Consider the following 26,991-nt stretch of genomic DNA (forward strand, 5'->3'; position numbering starts at 1 on the left):
AGAATGATTTTCTTTTTGTGAAAAAATTTAATTTAAATATGTTAATTAATTTTAAGAAATTAATAAATCTATCTTCTTTTAATGACTAGGGAAAAAGAAAAGGGGGCGTTATTAAGCTCGGAAATACAGGATGTTTAAAATCAATGATTCAAAATTTATATTGATTAGGAGAGAAATAAGATTGTCTTGTATTAACTAATTGTAAGATAACACTTTGAAGTATATTTTATTATTTGAAAGATTTTTCAATAGACAAAGTTCTGTGGAAACTCTATTCGTAATAATATCAAAACAAGCCTATAATGTACCTAGGCAGCTTCTCTCGAAGATAAGAAATGACGTTTGCCCCAAGGCTCTCTTCGCGGCTCATGATTAAGCTAGATAAATATCGTGGACTTTTGCTCTTCTCGGCACAATGCATTAGTAAGGCCCAGGATTTATAATCTGAATCTAACACATACGTATTGTATACTCCTTCATCTAAAAAATATCAAATTTATCATAAAATTATTGCAACATATGTATATACATATATATATGAGCTTTCTCTTGAAGATATACTATTTTGAAAAAAATCAATATGTACTTCTAACCGATATAATCAAATTATTATAAATGATTTGTAAGAAAACATTTTCAGCTTAAGAGTTTTGAAAAAAACATTCATATTTAACATTACAGTAAAATAATTAAAATATTTCTCCAATTATATAATAATCAAATTACACAAATTAGATTAATTACAAATAAATAACTATTTACACGGAAATTCAGCGTGTACCCAATGAGCAGGTAAGTCCGGCGAGGGAATTTTCCACGTGATGTTACCAATGAGTAGCTCATTAATGGGATCATCGGTAAAGCTGTAAGTGAAATTCATAGTAACTTCGGCGTTTTCAGGCGAAACCGAAAGCTCGGCTCGCATACATCTGTATGCAAGAGCTTCCTCTGAACTTGCATAGTACTGTACTATGTACCATAATCCGAGAAACTGTAAAAAAAATGCAAGATGTCTGTTATGAGCGAGTATATGTAGATACGAAGTCACGTGTAAAATAGGTCTAACAGTTCACACAAGTCACGTTGATTTTCTTAGCACTAAACATATGCTAATGAACGCGTGTGTAATGCGGGTCAAACGATCGCACTCAATAGTAAACGATGTTAAAAACAGGTTCAAGAAATTTTCTAGATGATTATTGCCTAGTCTTTATTCTTAAACGCATTTCTTATCATTTTTTCAACTGTATAATATAATATTTTCTTTTTCATAAATACAATGTATAAAAAAATTATGTAATTATATATACTCTTCCTAAAATATATATTACTCATTATTCCATTGAAAGGAAGGCATTCTTACTTAATACATTTAAACAAAATATTTTATCTTCTTATTACGAAAACGTACACATTTTAAGTTATTCTTTACTCATTATAGAAGCGTGAGATATTTCAAAGTTTTGAATAATTACAGTATATATATTTTGATTCAATATCTATCTCTATAGAATCACATGCTGTCAATCTAAAAAAAAAGGCTTCAAATATTATACTAAAAACACATTGTAATAGCTATCAAAAGTTTTCATCTTCCTTAAATTATGTCAAATTGAAAAGTACACATTATGAAAATATAGAGCGATTATATTTTAAATAATTATCCCCATTGCTATAAGAAATTCAACTATCTCTATCTAAATAGATATCAATTGTTTTGGTATGTATTTTTAAGTCACTTTGTAATTTTGAAAAATAAATATAAGGATTAAAGTAAAGAATAAATCCAAAGATTAAAGCTTTAATGACACACACATTTTATTTTACTATTTATTACGTGCTACGCGCGCACCATTCTTCGATTTTATGTTAAACAAAATAATATTTTCAAAAAAACTATATAAAATTTGTTTCAACTCCATTAATATTTCTTGACAGAAATCTGTTGATAACTTTTATTTAATATACATATAAATTATGTATGAGTAGTATAGAGTCCACAACAACAAAAGTATCGATTTTTAATATTTTAAGGAAAGACAAAAATTTATCGCTAATATATTTCGATAGTACATTGTTTGCAGAATATATTTGTACCCAGCAGACACCAGCGTACAAAATTTTTTATTTAATATACATAATATAAGAAAGTGCCGCATAGTGTCCGCGGCGACCCCGTGTCGATATTTAATATTTAAAGGCTAGCCAAAAATTCAGTTCATCGCTCGTATATTTCGATGAGTTGTAAAATATTAAATGTCGACACAATGGCCTATATTCTGGATATTCTTTTATCGATAAAAGAAAATCCAGAATATGGGCCTATGCAGCGCATTCTTATATTATATATTTATAAAAACCAAAAATTCATCGTTAGTATTAAATAAACAAATTCGTATGCTCAAATCTGTTTTTTTGGTATAAAAATAATCTGCAAAGAATATAATATTAAAAAAAAACAATTAATTTTTGGCTCTCTTTTAAATATCAAATATCGATACTTTATAGCCACGGACATTATATTAACGCAGAATTATATTATGTGTATTAAACGAAAAAATTTGTACGCTCGAATCTGTTTAATATAAAAGTAATCTGCATATAATATACTATTTAAAAGAACATCCGATTAATTTTTGGCTCTCTTTAAAATATTAAAAATCGATACCATAGAGCCGCAGATATTATGAAACGAAAAATTATATTATGTGTATTAAATGAAAAAAATTTATACGCCCGAATCTGTTTGTTATAAAAGTAATATGCATAAAATGTACTATTAAAATCTTTAAAGATCTCTTCAAGACTTACAAAATGAGCCGACACAAAATTTTCTAGGCTTTATAGAGGCCTTAATCTTTTCAAGTTTAAACGTTCTTTTAAAGATCTCTTCAAGATGAACATAATGAGTTCGAACATAAAATGTTCTACGACCTACGCAGGCCTTAATTTTTGAATTCAAAGTTTAAACGTTTTTTGCGACAATTAAGGCCTGTGTAAGTCGTAGAACATTTTCTGAGGGCTCATTTTGTAGGTCTTGAAGAGATCTTTAAAATGCGCCAGAAGAAAATGTTCTACGATTTATACAGGCCTTAATTTTCGTAAAAAACGTTTAGACTTTAATTTCAAAAATTAAAGCTTTGAAGGAACCTTTAAAACGTGCTCAAAGAAATTGTTGTATGACTTACACAGGCCTTAATTTTTTAATTCAAAATTTAAACGTTTTGTGCAAAAATTAAGGCCTGTGTAAGTCGTAGAACATTTTATTTGGACGTGTTTTAAAGGTCTCTTCAAAGCTTTAATTTTTTAAATCAAATTCTAAAAAAAAATTCTCTGTGAAATATTATTATTTTATTATTTTGTAACATATTTGCATTTTAAAATTTAATTAGCAAATTAACGCTTTAATCAGATGATTTCTGTCAAAAAATATTAATCAAGTTTATACAAACGTTATATAAAAATATCAATCTATTTTCTATAAAATCGAGGAATGGCGGGCGCGCAGAGCGCGCAAGTTAGATCAAAAAGTTTGTACGCTGGTATGCTGATGGTACCATCATAATCTGCAGACAATACACTATTGAAATATATATATAATTAATTTTTGGCTCGTTATAAAATATTGAAAATTAAAATTTTTAAACCGCGGACCCCATACTTCGCGGAATCATTTTACTTATATTAGATCAAAAAGTTTGTACGCTGGTATGCTTATGGTACCATCAAATTGTGCAGATAATGTATTGTTGAAATATATAAAGAAATATTTTTTGGCTCGTTTTAAAATATTAAAAATTATAATTTTTAAACCGCGGACCCTATACGGCGCGGATTCATTATACGTATATTAGAACAAAAAGTTTGTACGCTGGTATGCTTATGTTACCATCATATTGTGCAGATAATGTACTGTTGAATATATAATAGAATAATTTTTGGCTCGTTTAAAAATATTAAAAATTAAAATTTTTAAACCGCGGACCGCATACGGCGCGGATTGATTTTACGTATATTAGATCAAAAAGTTTGTAGGCTAGTATGCCGATGGTACCATCATACTGTGCAGATAATGTACTGTTGAAATATATAAAAGAATAATTTTTGGCTCGTTTTAAAATATTGAAAATTTAAATTTTTAAAAAGGACCACATACTCCGCGGATTTATTTTACGTATATTAGAACAAAAAGTTTGTACGCTGGTATGGTTATGGTAACATCAAATTGTACAGATAATGTATTGTTGAAATATATAAAGAATAATTTTTGGCTCGTTTTAAAATATTGAAAATTAAAATTTTAAGCCGCGATTCCCATACGGCGCACAATTATATTACGTATATTATACCAAAAGGTTTGTAGGCTGGTATTCAGATGGTACCCACATAATGTATAGACAATGTACTGTTAAAATATATGAAAGAATAATTTTTGGCGCGTTTTATAATATTGAAAATTAAAACTTTTAATCCGCGATTCCCATACGGCGCACAATTAAATTACGTGTATTATACCAAAAGGTTTGTAGGCTGGTATTCTGATGGTACCTTCATAATGTGTAGACAATGTACTGTTAAAATATATGAAAGAATAATTTTTGGGGCGTTTTAAAATATTGAAAATTAAAATTTTTAAACTGTTGACCCCATACTTCGCGGATTCATTTTACGTATATTATATCAAAAAGTTTGTAGGCTGGTATGCTGATGGTAACATCAAATTGTACAGATAATGTATTGTTGAAATATATAAAAGAATAATTTTTGGCTCGTCTTAAAATATTGGAAATCGATACTTTTTACCGCTGACCCTATGCGACGCAACGTTATTTTATGTATATCAAGTTAAAAAATTTGTACGCTGGTGTCTGTTTGGTACCAAAAGATTCTGTAATCAATGTACTATTAAAATGTATAATCGATGAATTTTTGGCTCGTCTTAAAATATTGGAAATCGATACTTTTTACCGCTGACCCTATGCGACGCAACGTTATTTTATGTATATCAAGTTAAAAAAATTGTACACTGGTGTCTGTTTGGTACGAAAAGATTCTGTAATCAATGTAATATTAAAATGTATAATCGATGAATTTTTGGCTCGTCTTAAAATATTGGAAATCGATACTTTTTACCGCTGATCCTATGCGACGCAACGTTATTTTATGTATATCAAGTTAAAAAATTTGTACGCTGGTGTCTGTTTGGTAACAAAAGATTCTGTAATCAATGTAATATTAAAATGTATAATCGATGAATTTTTGGCTCGTCTTAAAATATTGGAAATCAATACTTTTTACCGCTGACCCTATGCGACGCAACATTATTATATGTATATCAAGTTAAAAAATTTGTACGCTGGTGTCTGCATGGTACCAAAAGATTCTGTAATCAATGTACTATTAAAATGTATAATCGATGAATTTTTGGTTCGTCTCAAAATATTAGAAGTCGATTCTTTTTTACCGCTGATCCTATGCGACGCATCCTTAATTTATGTATAGCAAATGAAAAAGTTTGTACGCTGTTGTCTGCTTGGTACCAAAAGATTCTGTAATCAATGTACTATTAAAATGTATAATCGATGAATTTTTGGCTCGTCTTAAAATATTGGAAATCGATACTTTTTACAGCTGACCCTATGCGACGCAACGTTATTTTATGTATATCAAGTTAAAAAATTTGTACGCTGGTGTCTGTTTGGTACGAAAAGATTCTGTAATCAATGTAATATTAAAATGTATAATCGATGAATTTTTGGCTCGTCTTAAAATATTGGAAATCGATACTTTTTTGACGCGGACCCTGTGCGACGCATCCTTATTTTATGTTTATCATATTAAAAAATTTGTACGCTGGTGTCTGCATGGTACGAAAAGATTCTGTAATCAATGTACTATTAAAATGTATAATCGATGAATTTTTGGCTCGTCTTAAAATGTTGGAAATCGATACTTTTTTACCGCTGACCCTATGCGACGCAACATTATTTTATGTATATCAAGTTAAAAAATTTGTACGCTGGTGTCTGTTTGGTACCAAAAGATTCTGTAATCAATGTAATATTAAAATGTATAATCGATGAATTTTTGGCTCGTCTTGAAATATTGGAAATCGATACTTTTTACCGCTGACCCTATGCGACGCAACGTTATTTTATGTATATCAAGTTAAAAAATTTGTACGCTGATGTCTGTTTGGTACCAAAAGATTCTGTAATCAATGTAATATTAAAATGTATAATCGATGAATTTTTGGCTCGTCTTAAAATATTGGAAATCGATACTTTTTACCGCTGACCCTATGCGACGCAACGTTATTTTATGTATATCAAGTTAAAAAATTTGTACGCTGGTGTCTGTTTGGTACCAAAAGATTCTGTAATCAATGTAATATTAAAATGTATAATCGATGAATTTTTGGCTCGTCTTAAAATATTGGAAATCGATAATTTCTTGACGCGGACCCTGTGCGACGCATCCTTATTTTATGTTTATCATATTAAAAAATTTGTACGCTGGTGTCTGCATGGTACGAAAAGATTCTGTAATCAATGTACTATTAAAATGTATAATCGATGAATTTTTGGCTCGTCTTAAAATGTTGGAAATCGATACTTTTTACCGCTGACCCTATGCGACGGAACCTTATTTTATGTATATCAAGTTAAAAAATTTGTACGCTGGTGTCTGTTTGGTACCAAATGATTCTGTAATAAATGTACTATTAAAATGTATAATCGATGAATTTTTGGCTCGTCTAAAAATATTGGAAATCGATACTTTTTACCGCTGACCCTATGCGAAGCAACCTTATTTTATGTATATCAAGTTAAAAAATTTGTACGCTGGTGTCTGTTTGGTATGAAAAGATTCTGTAATCAATGTAATATTAAAATGTATAATCGATGAATTTTTGGCTCGTCTTAAAATATTAGAAATCGATTCTTTTTTACCGCTGACCCTATGCGACGCATCCTTAATTTATGTATAGCAAATGAAAAAGTTGGTACGCTGTTTTCTGCTTGGTACCAAAAGATTCTGTAATCAATGTACTATTAAAATGTATAATCGATGAATTTTTGGCTCGTCTTAAAATATTGGAAATCGATACTTTTTACCGCTGACCCTATGCGACGCAACCTTATTTTATGTATATCAAGTTAAAAAATTTGTACGCTGGTGTCTGTTTGGTACCAAAAGATTCTGTAATCAATGTAATATTAAAATGTATAATCGATGAATTTTTGGCTCGTCTTAAAATATTGGAAATCGATACTTTTTACCGCTGACCCTATGCGACGCAACGTTATTTTATGTATATCAAGTTAAAAAATTTGTACGCTGGTTTCTGTTTGGTACCAAAAGATTCTGTAATCAATGTACTATTAAAATGTATAATCGATGAATTTTTGGCTCGTCTTAAAATATTGGAAATCGATTCTTTTTCCGCTGACCCTATGCGATGCAACGTTATTTTATGTATATCAAGTTAAAAAATTTGTACGCTGGTGTCTGTTTGGTACCAAAAGATTCTGTAATCAATGTAATATTAAAATGTATAATCGATGAATTTTTGGCTCGTCTTAAAATATTGGAAATCGATACTTTTTACCGCTGACCCTATGCGACGCAACATTATTTTATGTATATCAAGTTAAAAAATTTGTACGCTGGTGTCTGTTTGGTACCAAAAGATTCTGTAATCAATGTAATATTAAAATGTATAATCGATGAATTTTTGGCTCGTCTTAAAATATTAGAAATCGATACTTTTTTACCGCTGACCCTATGCGACGCATCCTTAATTTATGTATAGCAAATGAAAAAGTTTGTACGCTGTTGTCTGCTTGGTACCAAAAGATTCTGTAATCAATGTACTATTAAAATGTATAATCGATGAATTTTTGGCTCGTCTTAAAATGTTGGAAATCAATACTTTTTACCGCTGACCCTATGCGACGGAACCTTATTTTAAGTATATCAAGTTAAAAAATTTGTACGCTGGTGTCTGTTTGGTACCAAATGATTCTGTAATAAATGTACTATTAAAATGTATAATCGATGAATTTTTGGCTCGTCTAAAAATATTGGAAATCGATACTTTTTACCGCTGACCCTATGCGAAGCAACCTTATTTTATGTATATCAAGTTAAAAAATTTGTACGCTGGTGTCTGTTTGGTATGAAAAGATTCTGTAATCAATGTAATATTAAAATGTATAATCGATGAATTTTTGGCTCGTCTTAAAATATTAGAAATCGATACTTTTTACCGCTGACCCTATGCGACGCAACGTTATTTTATGTATATCAAGTTAAAAAATTTGTACGCTGGTTTCTGTTTGGTACCAAAAGATTCTGTAATCAATGTAATATTAAAATGTATAATCGATGAATTTTTGGCTCGTCTTAAAATATTGGAAATCGATACTTTTTTGACGCGGATCCTGTGCGACGCATCCTTATTTTATGTTTATCATATTAAAAAATTTGTACGCTGGTGTCTGCATGGTACGAAAAGATTCTGTAATCAATGTAATATTAAAATGTATAATCGATGAATTTTTGGCTCGTCTTAAAATATTAGAAATCGATACTTTTTTACCGCTGACCCTATGCGACGCATCCTTAATTTATGTATAGCAAATGAAAAAGTTGGTACGCTGTTTTCTGCTTGGTACCAAAAGATTCTGTAATCAATGTACTATTAAAATGTATAATCGATGAATTTTTGGCTCGTCTTAAAATATTGGAAATCGATACTTTTTACCGCTGACCCTATGCGACGCAACATTATTTTATGTATATCAAGTTAAAAAATTTGTACGCTGGTGTCTGTTTGGTACCAAAAGATTCTGTAATCAATGTAATATTAAAATGTATAATCGATGAATTTTTGGCTCGTCTTAAAATATTGGAAATCGATACTTTTTTGACGCGGATCCTGTGCGACGCATCCATATTTTAAGTTTATCATATTAAAAAATTTGTACGCTGGTGTCTGCATGGTACGAAAAGATTCTGTAATCAATGTAATATTAAAATGTATAATCGATGAATTTTTGGCTCGTCTTAAAATATTAGAAATCGATACTTTTTTACCGCTGACCCTTTGCGACGCATCCTTAATTTATGTATAGCAAATGAAAAAGTTGGTACGCTGTTTTCTGCTTGGTACGAAAAGATTCTGTAATCAATGTACTATTAAAATGTATAATCGATGAATTTTTGGCTCGTCTTAAAATGTTGGAAATCGATACTTTTTTACCGCTGACCCTATGCGACGCAACATTATTTTATGTATATCAAGTTAAAAAATTTGTACGCTGGTGTCTGTTTGGTACCAAAAGATTCTGTAATCAATGTAATATTAAAATGTATAATCGATGAATTTTTGGCTCGTCTTGAAATATTGGAAATCGATACTTTTTACCGCTGACCCTATGCGACGCAACGTTATTTTATGTATATCAAGTTAAAAAATTTGTACGCTGATGTCTGTTTGGTACCAAAAGATTCTGTAATCAATGTAATATTAAAATGTATAATCGATGAATTTTTGGCTCGTCTTAAAATATTGGAAATCGATACTTTTTACCGCTGACCCTATGCGACGCAACGTTATTTTATGTATATCAAGTTAAAAAATTTGTACGCTGGTGTCTGTTTGGTACCAAAAGATTCTGTAATCAATGTAATATTAAAATGTATAATCGATGAATTTTTGGCTCGTCTTAAAATATTGGAAATCGATACTTTTTTGACGCGGATCCTGTGCGACGCATCCTTATTTTATATTTATCATATTAAAAAATTTGTACGCTGGTGTCTGCATGGTACGAAAAGATTCTGTAATCAATGTAATATTAAAATGTATAATCGATGAATTTTTGGCTCGTCTTAAAATATTAGAAATCGATACTTTTTTACCGCTGACCCTATGCGACGCATCCTTAATTTATGTATAGCAAATGAAAAAGTTGGTACGCTGTTTTCTGCTTGGTACCAAAAGATTCTGTAATCAATGTACTATTAAAATGTATAATCGATGAATTTTTGGCTCGTCTTAAAATATTGGAAATCGATACTTTTTACCGCTGACCCTATGCGACGCAACGTTATTTTATGTATATCAAGTTAAAAAATTTGTACGCTGGTGTCTGTTTGGTACCAAAAGATTCTGTAATCAATGTAATATTAAAATGTATAATCGATGAATTTTTGGCTCGTCTTAAAATATTGGAAATCGATACTTTTTACCGCTGACCCTATGCGACGCAACGTTATTTTATGTATATCAAGTTAAAAAATTTGTACGCTGGTTTCTGTTTGGTACCAAAAGATTCTGTAATCAATGTACTACTAAAATGTATAATCGATGAATTTTTGGCTCGTCTAAAAATATTGGAAATCGATACTTTTTACCGCTGACCCTATGCGAAGCAACCTTATTTTATGTATATCAAGTTAAAAAATTTGTACGCTGGTGTCTGTTTGGTATGAAAAGATTCTGTAATCAATGTAATATTAAAATGTATAATCGATGAATTTTTGGCTCGTCTTAAAATATTAGAAATCGATACTTTTTTACCGCTGACCCTATGCGACGCATCCTTAATTTATGTATAGCAAATGGAAAAGTTTGTACGCTGTTGTCTGCTTGGTACCAAAAGATTCTGTAATCAATGTACTACTAAAATGTATAATCGATGAATTTTTGGCTCGTCTTAAAATATTGGAAATCGATACTTTTTACCGCTGACCCTATGCGACGCAACGTTATCTTATGTATATCAAGTTAAAAAATTTGTACGCTGGTGTCTGTTTGGTACCAAAAGATTCTGTAATCAATGTAATATTAAAATGTATAATCGATGAATTTTTGGCTCGTCTTAAAATATTGGAAATCGATACTTTTTTGACGCGGACCCTGTGCGACGCATCCTTATTTTATGTTTATCATATTAAAAAATTTGTACGCTGGTGTCTGCATGGTACGAAAAGATTCTGTAATCAATGTACTATTAAAATGTATAATCGATGAATTTTTGGCTCGTCTTAAAATGTTGGAAATCGATACTTTTTTACCGCTGACCCTATGCGACGCAACATTATTTTATGTATATCAAGTTAAAAAATTTGTACGCTGGTCTCTGTTTGGTACCAAAAGATTCTGTAATCAATGTAATATTAAAATGTATAATCGATGAATTTTTGGCTCGTCTTAAAATATTGGAAATCGATACTTTTTACCGCTGACCCTATGCGACGCAACGTTATTTTATGTATATCAAGTTAAAAAATTTGTACGCTGGTGTCTGTTTGGTACCAAAAGATTCTGTAATCAATGTAATATTAAAATGTATAATCGATGAATTTTTGGCTCGTCTTAAAATATTGGAAATCGATACTTTTTTGACGCGGATCCTGTGCGACGCATCCTTATTTTATATTTATCATATTAAAAAATTTGTACGCTGGTGTCTGCATGGTACGAAAAGATTCTGTAATCAATGTAATATTAAAATGTATAATCGATGAATTTTTGGCTCGTCTTAAATATTAGAAATCGATACTTTTTTACCGCTGACCCTATGCGACGCATCCTTAATTTATGTATAGCAAATGAAAAAGTTGGTACGCTGTTTTCTGCTTGGTACCAAAAGATTCTGTAATCAATGTACTATTAAAATGTATAATCGATGAATTTTTGGCTCGTCTTAAAATATTGGAAATCGATACTTTTTACCGCTGACCCTATGCGACGCAACGTTATTTTATGTATATCAAGTTAAAAAATTTGTACGCTGGTGTCTGTTTGGTACCAAAAGATTCTGTAATCAATGTAATATTAAAATGTATAATCGATGAATTTTTGGCTCGTCTTAAAATATTGGAAATCGATACTTTTTACCGCTGACCCTATGCGACGCAACGTTATTTTATGTATATCAAGTTAAAAAATTTGTACGCTGGTTTCTGTTTGGTACCAAAAGATTCTGTAATCAATGTACTACTAAAATGTATAATCGATGAATTTTTGGCTCGTCTTAAAATATTGGAAATCAATACTTTTTTGACGCGGACCCTGTGCGACGCATACTTATTTTATGTTTATCATATTAAAAAATTTGTACGCTGGTGTCTGCAAGGTACGAAAAGATTCTGTAATCAATGTACTATTAAAATGTATAATCGATGAATTTTTGGCTCGTCTTAAAATGTTGGAAATCGATACTTTTTTACCGCTGACCCTATGCGACGCATCCTTAATTTATGTATAGCAAATGAAAAAGTTGGTACGCTGTTTTCTGCTTGGTACCAAAAGATTCTGTAATCAATGTACTATTAAAATGTATAATCGATGAATTTTTGGCTCGTCTTAAAATATTGGAAATCGATACTTTTTACCGCTGACCCTATGCGACGCAACGTTATTTTATGTATATCAAGTTAAAAAATTTGTACGCTGGTGTCTGTTTGGTACGAAAAGATTCTGTAATCAATGTAATATTAAAATGTATAATCGATGAATTTTTGGCTCGTCTTAAAATATTAGAAATCGATACTTTTTTACCGCTGACCCTATGCGACGCATCCTTAATTTATGTATAGCAAATGAAAAAGTTGGTACGCTGTTTTCTGCTTGGTACCAAAAGATTCTGTAATCAATGTACTATTAAAATGTATAATCGATGAATTTTTGGCTCGTCTTAAAATATTGGAAATCGATACTTTTTACCGCTAACCCTATGCGACGCAACATTATTTTATGTATATCAAGTTAAAAAATTTGTACGCTGGTGTCTGTTTGGTACGAAAAGATTCTGTAATCAATGTAATATTAAAATGTATAATCGATGAATTTTTGGCTCGTCTTAAAATATTAGAAATCGATACTTTTTTACCGCTGACCCTATGCGACGCATCCTTAATTTATGTATAGCAAATGAAAAAGTTTGTACGCTGTTGTCTGCTTGGTACCAAAAGATTCTGTAATCAATGTACTATTAAAATGTATAATCGATGAATTTTTGGCTCGTCTTAAAATATTGGAAATCGATACTTTTTACCGCTGACCCTATGCGACGCAAAATTATTTTATGTATATCAAGTTAAAAAATTTGTACGCTAGTGTCCGTTTGGTACCAAAAGATTCTGTAATCAATGTAATATTAAAATGTATAATCGATGAATTTTTGGCTCGTCTTAAAATATTGGAAATCGATAATTTCTTGACGCGGACCCTGTGCGACGCATCCTTATTTTATGTTTATCATATTAAAAAATTTGTACGCTGGTGTCTGCATGGTACGAAAAGATTCTGTAATCAATGTACTATTAAAATGTATAATCGATGAATTTTTGGCTCGTCTTAAAATGTTGGAAATCGATACTTTTTACCGCTGACCCTATGCGACGGAACCTTATTTTATGTATATCAAGTTAAAAAATTTGTACGCTGGTGTCTGTTTGGTACCAAATGATTCTGTAATAAATGTACTATTAAAATGTATAATCGATGAATTTTTGGCTCGTCTAAAAATATTGGAAATCGATACTTTTTACCGCTGACCCTATGCGAAGCAACCTTATTTTATGTATATCAAGTTAAAAAATTTGTACGCTGGTGTCTGTTTGGTATGAAAAGATTCTGTAATCAATGTAATATTAAAATGTATATTCGATGAATTTTTGGCTCGTCTTAAAATATTAGAAATCGATACTTTTTTACCGCTGACCCTATGCGACGCATCCTTAATTTATGTATAGCAAATGAAAAAGTTTGTACGCTGTTGTCTGCTTGGTACCAAAAGATTCTGTAATCAATGTACTACTAAAATGTATAATCGATGAATTTTTGGCTCGTCTGAAAATATTGGAAATCGATACTTTTTACCGCTGACCCTATGCGACGCAACATTATTTTATGTATATCAAGTTAAAAAATTTGTACGCTGGTGTCTGTTTGGTACCAAATGATTCTGTAATCAATGTACTATTAAAATGTATAATCGATGAATTTTTGGCTCGTCTTAAAATATTGGAAATCGATACTTTTTACCGCTGACCCTATGCGACGCAACATTATTTTATGTATATCAAGTTAAAAAATTTGTACGCTAGTGTCTGTTTGGTACGAAAAGATTCTGTAATCAATGTAATATTAAAATGTATAATCGATGAATTTTTGGCTCGTCTTAAAATATTAGAAATCGATACTTTTTTACCGCTGACCCTATGCGACGCATCCTTAATTTATGTATAGCAAATAAAAAAGTTTGTACGCTGTTGTCTGCTTAGTACCAAAAGATTCTGTAATCAATGTACTATTAAAATGTATAATCGATGAATTTTTGGCTCGTCTTAAAATATTAGAAATCGATACTTTTTACCGCTGACCCTATGCGACGCATCCTTATTTTATGTTTATCATATTAAAAAATTTGTACGCTGGTGTCTGCATGGTACGAAAAGATTCTGTAATCAATGTACTATTAAAATGTATAATCGATGAATTTTTGGCTCGTCTTAAAATGTTGGAAATCAATACTTTTTACCGCTGACCCTATGCGACGGAACCTTATTTTATGTATATCAAGTTAAAAAATTTGTACGCTGGTGTCTGTTTGGTACCAAATGATTCTGTAATAAATGTACTATTAAAATGTATAATCGATGAATTTTTGGCTCGTCTAAAAATATTGGAAATCGATACTTTTTACCGCTGACCCTATGCGAAGCAACCTTATTTTATGTATATCAAGTTAAAAAATTTGTACGCTGGTGTCTGTTTGGTATGAAAAGATTCTGTAATCAATGTAATATTAAAATGTATAATCGATGAATTTTTGGCTCGTCTTAAAATATTAGAAATCGATACTTTTTTACCGCTGACCCTATGCGACGCATCCTTAATTTATGTATAGCAAATGGAAAAGTTTGTACGCTGTTGTCTGCTTGGTACCAAAAGATTCTGTAATCAATGTACTACTAAAATGTATAATCGATGAATTTTTGGCTCGTCTTAAAATATTGGAAATCGATACTTTTTACCGCTGACCCTATGCGACGCAACGTTATCTTATGTATATCAAGTTAAAAAATTTGTACGCTGGTGTCTGTTTGGTACCAAAAGATTCTGTAATCAATGTAATATTAAAATGTATAATCGATGAATTTTTGGCTCGTCTTAAAATATTGGAAATCGATACTTTTTTGACGCGGACCCTGTGCGACGCATCCTTATTTTATGTTTATCATATTAAAAAATTTGTACGCTGGTGTCTGCATGGTACGAAAAGATTCTGTAATCAATGTACTATTAAAATGTATAATCGATGAATTTTTGGCTCGTCTTAAAATGTTGGAAATCGATACTTTTTTACCGCTGACCCTATGCGACGCAACATTATTTTATGTATATCAAGTTAAAAAATTTGTACGCTGGTCTCTGTTTGGTACCAAAAGATTCTGTAATCAATGTAATATTAAAATGTATAATCGATGAATTTTTGGCTCGTCTTAAAATATTGGAAATCGATACTTTTTACCGCTGACCCTATGCGACGCAACGTTATTTTATGTATATCAAGTTAAAAAATTTGTACGCTGGTGTCTGTTTGGTACCAAAAGATTCTGTAATCAATGTAATATTAAAATGTATAATCGATGAATTTTTGGCTCGTCTTAAAATATTGGAAATCGATACTTTTTTGACGCGGATCCTGTGCGACGCATCCTTATTTTATATTTATCATATTAAAAAATTTGTACGCTGGTGTCTGCATGGTACGAAAAGATTCTGTAATCAATGTAATATTAAAATGTATAATCGATGAATTTTTGGCTCGTCTTAAAATATTAGAAATCGATACTTTTTTACCGCTGACCCTATGCGACGCATCCTTAATTTATGTATAGCAAATGAAAAAGTTGGTACGCTGTTTTCTGCTTGGTACCAAAAGATTCTGTAATCAATGTACTATTAAAATGTATAATCGATGAATTTTTGGCTCGTCTTAAAATATTGGAAATCGATACTTTTTACCGCTGACCCTATGCGACGCAACGTTATTTTATGTATATCAAGTTAAAAAATTTGTACGCTGGTTTCTGTTTGGTACCAAAAGATTCTGTAATCAATGTACTACTAAAATGTATAATCGATGAATTTTTGGCTCGTCTTAAAATATTGGAAATCGATACTTTTTACCGCTGACCCTATGCGACGCAACGTTATTTTATGTATATCAAGTTAAAAAATTTGTACGCTGGTGTCTGTTTGGTACCAAAAGATTCTGTAATCAATGTAATATTAAAATGTATAATCGATGAATTTTTGGCTCGTCTTAAAATATTGGAAATCGATACTTTTTTGACGCGGACCCTGTGCGACGCATCCTTATTTTATGTTTATCATATTAAAAAATTTGTACGCTGGTGTCTGTTTGGTACGAAAAATTCTGTAATCAATGTACTATTAAAATGTATAATCGATGAATTTTTGGCTCGTCTTAAAATATTGGAAATCAATACTTTTTACCGCTGACCCTATGCGACGCAACGTTATTTTATGTATATCAAGTTAAAAAATTTGTACGCTGTGTGTCTGTTTGGTACCAAATGATTCTGTAATCAATGTACTATTAAAATGTATAATCGATGAATTTTTGGCTCGTTTTAAAATATTAGAAATCGATACTTTTTTACCGCTGACCCTATGCGACGGAACCTTATTTTATGTATATCAAGTTAAAAAATTTGTACGCTGGTGTCTGTTTGGTACGAAAAGATTCTGTAATCAATGTAATATTAAAATGTATAATCGATGAATTTTTGGCTCGTCTTAAAATATTGGAAATCGATACTTTTATACCGCTGAACCTATGCGACGCATCCTTAATTTATGTATAGATAATGAAAAAGTTTGTACGCTGTTGTCTGCTTGGTACCAAAAGATTCTGTAATCAATGTACTATTAAAATGTATTATCGATGAATTTTTGGCTCGTCTTAAAATATTGGAAATCGATACTTTTTACCGCTGATCCTATGCGACGCAACCTTATTTTATGTATATCAAGTTAAAAAATTTGTACGCTGGTGTCTGTTTGGTAACAAAAGATTCTGTAATCAATGTAATATTAAAATGTATAATCGATGAATATTTGGCTCGTCTTAAAATATTAGAAATCGATACTTTTTTACCGCTGACCCTATGCGACGCATCCTTAATTTATGTATAGCAAATAAAAAAGTTTGTACGCTGTTGTCTGCTTGGTACCAAAAGATTCTGTAATCAATGTAATATTAAAATGTATAATCGATGAATTTTTGGCTCGTCTTAAAATATTGGAAATCGATACTTTTTACCGCTGACCCTATGCGACGCAACATTATTTTATGTATATCAAGTTAAAAAATTTGTACGCTGGTGTCTGTTTGGTACCAAAAGATTCTGTAATCAATGTAATATTAAAATGTATAATCGATGAATTTTTGGCTCGTCTTAAAATATTAGAAATCGATACTTTTTTACCGCTGACCCTATGCGACGCATCCTTAATTTATGTATAGCAAATGAAAAAGTTTGTACGCTGTTGTCTGCTTGGTACCAAAAGATTCTGTAATCAATGTACTATTAAAATGTATAATCGATGAATTTTTGGCTCGTCTTAAAATGTTGGAAATCAATACTTTTTACCGCTGACCCTATGCGACGGAACCTTATTTTAAGTATATCAAGTTAAAAAATTTGTACGCTGGTGTCTGTTTGGTACCAAATGATTCTGTAATAAATGTACTATTAAAATGTATAATCGATGAATTTTTGGCTCGTCTAAAAATATTGGAAATCGATACTTTTTACCGCTGACCCTATGCGAAGCAACCTTATTTTATGTATATCAAGTTAAAAAATTTGTACGCTGGTGTCTGTTTGGTATGAAAAGATTCTGTAATCAATGTAATATTAAAATGTATAATCGATGAATTTTTGGCTCGTCTTAAAATATTGGAAATCGATACTTTTTTGACGCGGATCCTGTGCGACGCATCCTTATTTTAAGTTTATCATATTAAAAAATTTGTACGCTGGTGTCTGCATGGTACGAAAAGATTCTGTAATCAATGTAATATTAAAATGTATAATCGATGAATTTTTGGCTCGTCTTAAAATATTAGAAATCGATACTTTTTTACCGCTGACCCTTTGCGACGCATCCTTAATTTATGTATAGCAAATGAAAAAGTTGGTACGCTGTTTTCTGCTTGGTACCAAAAGATTCTGTAATCAATGTACTATTAAAATGTATAATCGATGAATTTTTGGCTCGTCTTAAAATATTGGAAATCGATTCTTTTTCCGCTGACCCTATGCGATGCAACGTTATTTTATGTATATCAAGTTAAAAAATTTGTACGCTGGTGTCTGTTTGGTACCAAAAGATTCTGTAATCAATGTAATATTAAAATGTATAATCGATGAATTTTTGGCTCGTCTTAAAATATTGGAAATCGATAATTTCTTGACGCGGACCCTGTGCGACGCATCCTTATTTTATGTTTATCATATTAAAAAATTTGTACGCTGGTGTCTGCATGGTACGAAAAGATTCTGTAATCAATGTACTATTAAAATGTATAATCGATGAATTTTTGGCTCGTCTTAAAATGTTGGAAATCGATACTTTTTACCGCTGACCCTATGCGACGGAACCTTATTTTATGTATATCAAGTTAAAAAATTTGTACGCTGGTGTCTGTTTGGTACCAAATGATTCTGTAATAAATGTACTATTAAAATGTATAATCGATGAATTTTTGGCTCGTCTAAAAATATTGGAAATCGATACTTTTTACCGCTGACCCTATGCGAAGCAACCTTATTTTATGTATATCAAGTTAAAAAATTTGTACGCTGGTGTCTGTTTGGTATGAAAAGATTCTGTAATCAATGTAATATTAAAATGTATATTCGATGAATTTTTGGCTCGTCTTAAAATATTAGAAATCGATACTTTTTTACCGCTGACCCTATGCGACGCATCCTTAATTTATGTATAGCAAATGAAAAAGTTTGTACGCTGTTGTCTGCTTGGTACCAAAAGATTCTGTAATCAATGTACTACTAAAATGTATAATCGATGAATTTTTGGCTCGTCTGAAAATATTGGAAATCGATACTTTTTACCGCTGACCCTATGCGACGCAACATTATTTTATGTATATCAAGTTAAAAAATTTGTACGCTGGTGTCTGTTTGGTACCAAATGATTCTGTAATCAATGTACTATTAAAATGTATAATCGATGAATTTTTGGCTCGTCTTAAAATATTGGAAATCGATACTTTTTACCGCTGACCCTATGCGACGCAACATTATTTTATGTATATCAAGTTAAAAAATTTGTACGCTAGTGTCTGTTTGGTACGAAAAGATTCTGTAATCAATGTAATATTAAAATGTATAATCGATGAATTTTTGGCTCGTCTTAAAATATTAGAAATCGATACTTTTTTACCGCTGACCCTATGCGACGCATCCTTAATTTATGTATAGCAAATAAAAAAGTTTGTACGCTGTTGTCTGCTTAGTACCAAAAGATTCTGTAATCAATGTACTATTAAAATGTATAATCGATGAATTTTTGGCTCGTCTTAAAATATTAGAAATCGATACTTTATACCGCTGACCCTATGCGACGCATCCTTATTTTATGTTTATCATATTAAAAAATTTGTACGCTGGTGTCTGCATGGTACGAAAAGATTCTGTAATCAATGTACTATTAAAATGTATAATCGATGAATTTTTGGCTCGTCTTAAAATGTTGGAAATCAATACTTTTTACCGCTGACCCTATGCGACGGAACCTTATTTTATGTATATCAAGTTAAAAAATTTGTACGCTGGTGTCTGTTTGGTACCAAATGATTCTGTAATAAATGTACTATTAAAATGTATAATCGATGAATTTTTGGCTCGTCTAAAAATATTGGAAATCGATACTTTTTACCGCTGACCCTATGCGAAGCAACCTTATTTTATGTATATCAAGTTAAAAAATTTGTACGCTGGTGTCTGTTTGGTATGAAAAGATTCTGTAATCAATGTAATATTAAAATGTATAATCGATGAATTTTTGGCTCGTCTTAAAATATTAGAAATCGATACTTTTTTACCGCTGACCCTATGCGACGCATCCTTAATTTATGTATAGCAAATGGAAAAGTTTGTACGCTGTTGTCTGCTTGGTACCAAAAGATTCTGTAATCAATGTACTACTAAAATGTATAATCGATGAATTTTTGGCTCGTCTTAAAATATTGGAAATCGATACTTTTTACCGCTGACCCTATGCGACGCAACGTTATCTTATGTATATCAAGTTAAAAAATTTGTACGCTGGTGTCTGTTTGGTACCAAAAGATTCTGTAATCAATGTAATATTAAAATGTATAATCGATGAATTTTTGGCTCGTCTTAAAATATTGGAAATCGATACTTTTTTGACGCGGACCCTGTGCGACGCATCCTTATTTTATGTTTATCATATTAAAAAATTTGTACGCTGGTGTCTGCATGGTACGAAAAGATTCTGTAATCAATGTACTATTAAAATGTATAATCGATGAATTTTTGGCTCGTCTTAAAATGTTGGAAATCGATACTTTTTTACCGCTGACCCTATGCGACGCAACATTATTTTATGTATATCAAGTTAAAAAATTTGTACGCTGGTCTCTGTTTGGTACCAAAAGATTCTGTAATCAATGTAATATTAAAATGTATAATCGATGAATTTTTGGCTCGTCTTAAAATATTGGAAATCGATACTTTTTACCGCTGACCCTATGCGACGCAACGTTATTTTATGTATATCAAGTTAAAAAATTTGTACGCTGGTGTCTGTTTGGTACCAAAAGATTCTGTAATCAATGTAATATTAAAATGTATAATCGATGAATTTTTGGCTCGTCTTAAAATATTGGAAATCGATACTTTTTTGACGCGGATCCTGTGCGACGCATCCTTATTTTATATTTATCATATTAAAAAATTTGTACGCTGGTGTCTGCATGGTACGAAAAGATTCTGTAATCAATGTAATATTAAAATGTATAATCGATGAATTTTTGGCTCGTCTTAAAATATTAGAAATCGATACTTTTTTACCGCTGACCCTATGCGACGCATCCTTAATTTATGTATAGCAAATGAAAAAGTTGGTACGCTGTTTTCTGCTTGGTACCAAAAGATTCTGTAATCAATGTACTATTAAAATGTATAATCGATGAATTTTTGGCTCGTCTTAAAATATTGGAAATCGATACTTTTTACCGCTGACCCTATGCGACGCAACGTTATTTTATGTATATCAAGTTAAAAAATTTGTACGCTGGTTTCTGTTTGGTACCAAAAGATTCTGTAATCAATGTACTACTAAAATGTATAATCGATGAATTTTTGGCTCGTCTTAAAATATTGGAAATCGATACTTTTTACCGCTGACCCTATGCGACGCAACGTTATTTTATGTATATCAAGTTAAAAAATTTGTACGCTGGTGTCTGTTTGGTACCAAAAGATTCTGTAATCAATGTAATATTAAAATGTATAATCGATGAATTTTTGGCTCGTCTTAAAATATTGGAAATCGATACTTTTTTGACGCGGACCCTGTGCGACGCATCCTTATTTTATGTTTATCATATTAAAAAATTTGTACGCTGGTGTCTGTTTGGTACGAAAAATTCTGTAATCAATGTACTATTAAAATGTATAATCGATGAATTTTTGGCTCGTCTTAAAATATTGGAAATCAATACTTTTTACCGCTGACCCTATGCGACGCAACGTTATTTTATGTATATCAAGTTAAAAAATTTGTACGCTGTGTGTCTGTTTGGTACCAAATGATTCTGTAATCAATGTACTATTAAAATGTATAATCGATGAATTTTTGGCTCGTTTTAAAATATTAGAAATCGATACTTTTTTACCGCTGACCCTATGCGACGGAACCTTATTTTATGTATATCAAGTTAAAAAATTTGTACGCTGGTGTCTGTTTGGTACGAAAAGATTCTGTAATCAATGTAATATTAAAATGTATAATCGATGAATTTTTGGCTCGTCTTAAAATATTGGAAATCGATACTTTTATACCGCTGAACCTATGCGACGCATCCTTAATTTATGTATAGATAATGAAAAAGTTTGTACGCTGTTGTCTGCTTGGTACCAAAAGATTCTGTAATCAATGTACTATTAAAATGTATTATCGATGAATTTTTGGCTCGTCTTAAAATATTGGAAATCGATACTTTTTACCGCTGATCCTATGCGACGCAACCTTATTTTATGTATATCAAGTTAAAAAATTTGTACGCTGGTGTCTGTTTGGTAACAAAAGATTCTGTAATCAATGTAATATTAAAATGTATAATCGATGAATATTTGGCTCGTCTTAAAATATTAGAAATCGATACTTTTTTACCGCTGACCCTATGCGACGCATCCTTAATTTATGTATAGCAAATAAAAAAGTTTGTACGCTGTTGTCTGCTTGGTACCAAAAGATTCTGTAATCAATGTAATATTAAAATGTATAATCGATGAATTTTTGGCTCGTCTTAAAATATTGGAAATCGATACTTTTTACCGCTGACCCTATGCGACGCAACATTATTTTATGTATATCAAGTTAAAAAATTTGTACGCTGGTGTCTGTTTGGTACCAAAAGATTCTGTAATCAATGTAATATTAAAATGTATAATCGATGAATTTTTGGCTCGTCTTAAAATATTAGAAATCGATACTTTTTTACCGCTGACCCTATGCGACGCATCCTTAATTTATGTATAGCAAATGAAAAAGTTTGTACGCTGTTGTCTGCTTGGTACCAAAAGATTCTGTAATCAATGTACTATTAAAATGTATAATCGATGAATTTTTGGCTCGTCTTAAAATGTTGGAAATCAATACTTTTTACCGCTGACCCTATGCGACGGAACCTTATTTTAAGTATATCAAGTTAAAAAATTTGTACGCTGGTGTCTGTTTGGTACCAAATGATTCTGTAATAAATGTACTATTAAAATGTATAATCGATGAATTTTTGGCTCGTCTAAAAATATTGGAAATCGATACTTTTTACCGCTGACCCTATGCGAAGCAACCTTATTTTATGTATATCAAGTTAAAAAATTTGTACGCTGGTGTCTGTTTGGTATGAAAAGATTCTGTAATCAATGTAATATTAAAATGTATAATCGATGAATTTTTGGCTCGTCTTAAAATATTGGAAATCGATACTTTTTTGACGCGGATCCTGTGCGACGCATCCTTATTTTAAGTTTATCATATTAAAAAATTTGTACGCTGGTGTCTGCATGGTACGAAAAGATTCTGTAATCAATGTAATATTAAAATGTATAATCGATGAATTTTTGGCTCGTCTTAAAATATTAGAAATCGATACTTTTTTACCGCTGACCCTTTGCGACGCATCCTTAATTTATGTATAGCAAATGAAAAAGTTGGTACGCTGTTTTCTGCTTGGTACCAAAAGATTCTGTAATCAATGTACTATTAAAATGTATAATCGATGAATTTTTGGCTCGTCTTAAAATATTGGAAATCGATTCTTTTTCCGCTGACCCTATGCGATGCAACGTTATTTTATGTATATCAAGTTAAAAAATTTGTACGCTGGTGTCTGTTTGGTACCAAAAGATTCTGTAATCAATGTAATATTAAAATGTATAATCGATGAATTTTTGGCTCGTCTTAAAATATTGGAAATCGATACTTTTTACCGCTGACCCTATGCGACGCAACATTATTTTATGTATATCAAGTTAAAAAATTTGTACGCTGGTGTCTGTTTGGTACCAAAAGATTCTGTAATCAATGTAATATTAAAATGTATAATCGATGAATTTTTGGCTCGTCTTAAAATATTGGAAATCGATACTTTTTACCGCTGACCCTATGCGACGCAACGTTATCTTATGTATATCAAGTTAAAAAATTTGTACGCTGGTGTCTGTTTGGTACCAAAAGATTCTGTAATCAATGTAATATTAAAATGTATAATCGATGAATTTTTGGCTCGTCTTAAAATATTGGAAATCGATACTTTTTTGACGCGGACCCTGTGCGACGCATCCTTATTTTATGTTTATCATATTAAAAAATTTGTACGCTGGTGTCTGCATGGTACGAAAAGATTCTGTAATCAATGTACTATTAAAATGTATAATCGATGAATTTTTGGCTCGTCTTAAAATGTTGGAAATCGATACTTTTTTACCGCTGACCCTATGCGACGCAACATTATTTTATGTATATCAAGTTAAAAAATTTGTACGCTGGTCTCTGTTTGGTACCAAAAGATTCTGTAATCAATGTAATATTAAAATGTATAATCGATGAATTTTTGGCTCGTCTTAAAATATTGGAAATCGATACTTTTTACCGCTGACCCTATGCGACGCAACGTTATTTTATGTATATCAAGTTAAAAAATTTGTACGCTGGTGTCTGTTTGGTACCAAAAGATTCTGTAATCAATGTAATATTAAAATGTATAATCGATGAATTTTTGGCTCGTCTTAAAATATTGGAAATTGATACTTTTTTGACGCGGATCCTGTGCGACGCATCCTTATTTTATATTTATCATATTAAAAAATTTGTACGCTGGTGTCTGCATGGTACGAAAAGATTCTGTAATCAATGTAATATTAAAATGTATAATCGATGAATTTTTGGCTCGTCTTAAAATATTAGAAATCGATACTTTTTTACCGCTGACCCTATGCGACGCATCCTTAATTTATGTATAGCAAATGAAAAAGTTGGTACGCTGTTTTCTGCTTGGTACCAAAAGATTCTGTAATCAATGTACTATTAAAATGTATAATCGATGAATTTTTGGCTCGTCTTAAAATATTGGAAATCGATACTTTTTACCGCTGACCCTATGCGACGCAACGTTATTTTATGTATATCAAGTTAAAAAATTTGTACGCTGGTGTCTGTTTGGTACCAAAAGATTCTGTAATCAATGTAATATTAAAATGTATAATCGATGAATTTTTGGCTCGTCTTAAAATATTGGAAATCGATAATTTCTTGACGCGGACCCTGTGCGACGCATCCTTATTTTATGTTTATCATATTAAAAAATTTGTACGCTGGTGTCTGCATGGTACGAAAAGATTCTGTAATCAATGTACTATTAAAATGTATAATCGATGAATTTTTGGCTCGTCTTAAAATGTTGGAAATCGATACTTTTTACCGCTGACCCTATGCGACGGAACCTTATTTTATGTATATCAAGTTAAAAAATTTGTACGCTGGTGTCTGTTTGGTACCAAATGATTCTGTAATAAATGTACTATTAAAATGTATAATCGATGAATTTTTGGCTCGTCTAAAAATATTGGAAATCGATACTTTTTACCGCTGACCCTATGCGAAGCAACCTTATTTTATGTATATCAAGTTAAAAAATTTGTACGCTGGTGTCTGTTTGGTATGAAAAGATTCTGTAATCAATGTAATATTAAAATGTATAATCGATGAATTTTTGGCTCGTCTTAAAATATTAGAAATCGATTCTTTTTTACCGCTGACCCTATGCGACGCATCCTTAATTTATGTATAGCAAATGAAAAAGTTTGTACGCTGTTGTCTGCTTGGTACCAAAAGATTCTGTAATCAATGTACTACTAAAATGTATAATCGATGAATTTTTGGCTCGTCTGAAAATATTGGAAATCGATACTTTTTACCGCTGACCCTATGCGACGCAACATTATTTTATGTATATCAAGTTAAAAAATTTGTACGCTGGTGTCTGTTTGGTACCAAATGATTCTGTAATCAATGTACTATTAAAATGTATAATCGATGAATTTTTGGCTCGTCTTAAAATATTGGAAATCGATACTTTTTACCGCTGACCCTATGCGACGCAACATTATTTTATGTATATCAAGTTAAAAAATTTGTACGCTGGTGTCTGTTTGGTACGAAAAGATTCTGTAATCAATGTAATATTAAAATGTATAATCGATGAATTTTTGGCTCGTCTTAAAATATTAGAAATCGATACTTTTTTACCGCTGACCCTAAGCGACGCATACTTAATTTATGTATATCAAGTTAAAAAATTTGTACGCTGGTGTCTGTTTGGTACCAAAAGATTCTGTAATCAATGTAATATTAAAATGTATAATCGATGAATTTTTGGCTCGTCTTAAAATATTTGAAATCGATACTTTTTACCGCTGACCCTATGCGACGCAACATTATTTTATGTATATCAAGTTAAAAAATTTGTACGCTGGTGTCTGTTTGGTACCAAAAGATTCTGTAATCAATGTAATATTAAAATGTATAATCGATGAATTTTTGGCTCGTCTTAAAATATTAGAAATCGATACTTTTTTACCGCTGACCCTAAGCGACGCATCCTTAATTTATGTATAGCAAATGAAAAAGTTTGTACGCTGTTGTCTGCTTGGTACCAAAAGATTCTGTAATCAATGTACTATTAAAATGTATAATCGATGAATTTTTGGCTCGTCTTAAAATATTGTAAATCGATACTTTTTACCGCTGACCCTATGCGACGCAACGTTATTTTATGTATATCAAGTTAAAAAATATGTACGCTGGTTTCTGTTTGGTACCAAAAGATTTTGTAATCAATGTACTACTAAAATGTATAATCGATGAATTTTTGGCTCGTCTTAAAATATTGGAAATCGAATCTTTTTCCGCTGACCCTATGCGACGCAACGTTATTTTATGTATATCAAGTTAAAAAATTTGTACGCTGGTGTCTGTTTGGTACCAAAAGATTCTGTAATCAATGTAATATTAAAATGTATAATCGATGAATTTTTGGCTCGTCTTAAAATATTGGAAATCGATACTTTTTACCGCTGACCCTATGCGACGCAACG

At 31.1% G+C, this 26,991-nt stretch overlaps 1 protein-coding gene across 1 annotated transcript in view; it reads right to left on the reverse strand.

Moving 5' to 3' along the window:
• Karl (lipocalin/cytosolic fatty acid-binding protein Karl) overlaps window positions 1-26,991 on the reverse strand; it is an 81,358-nt gene that overhangs the window by 310 nt on the left and 54,057 nt on the right. Inside the window, exons 2-3 of the mRNA XM_083033341.1 lie at window positions 763-991; window positions 309-480 (exon numbers count right to left, since the gene is read on the reverse strand). Of these exons, the coding sequence (XP_082889467.1) occupies window positions 309-480; window positions 763-991 (401 nt within the window). The remainder of the gene's footprint in view (window positions 1-308; window positions 481-762; window positions 992-26,991) is intronic.

This window comes from Prenolepis imparis, unplaced genomic scaffold (genome assembly GCF_030444845.1).
Source record: "Prenolepis imparis isolate NDT839.2.m4 unplaced genomic scaffold, iyPreImpa1.0 SCAF_3, whole genome shotgun sequence".
Lineage (NCBI taxonomy): Eukaryota > Metazoa > Arthropoda > Insecta > Hymenoptera > Formicidae > Prenolepis > Prenolepis imparis.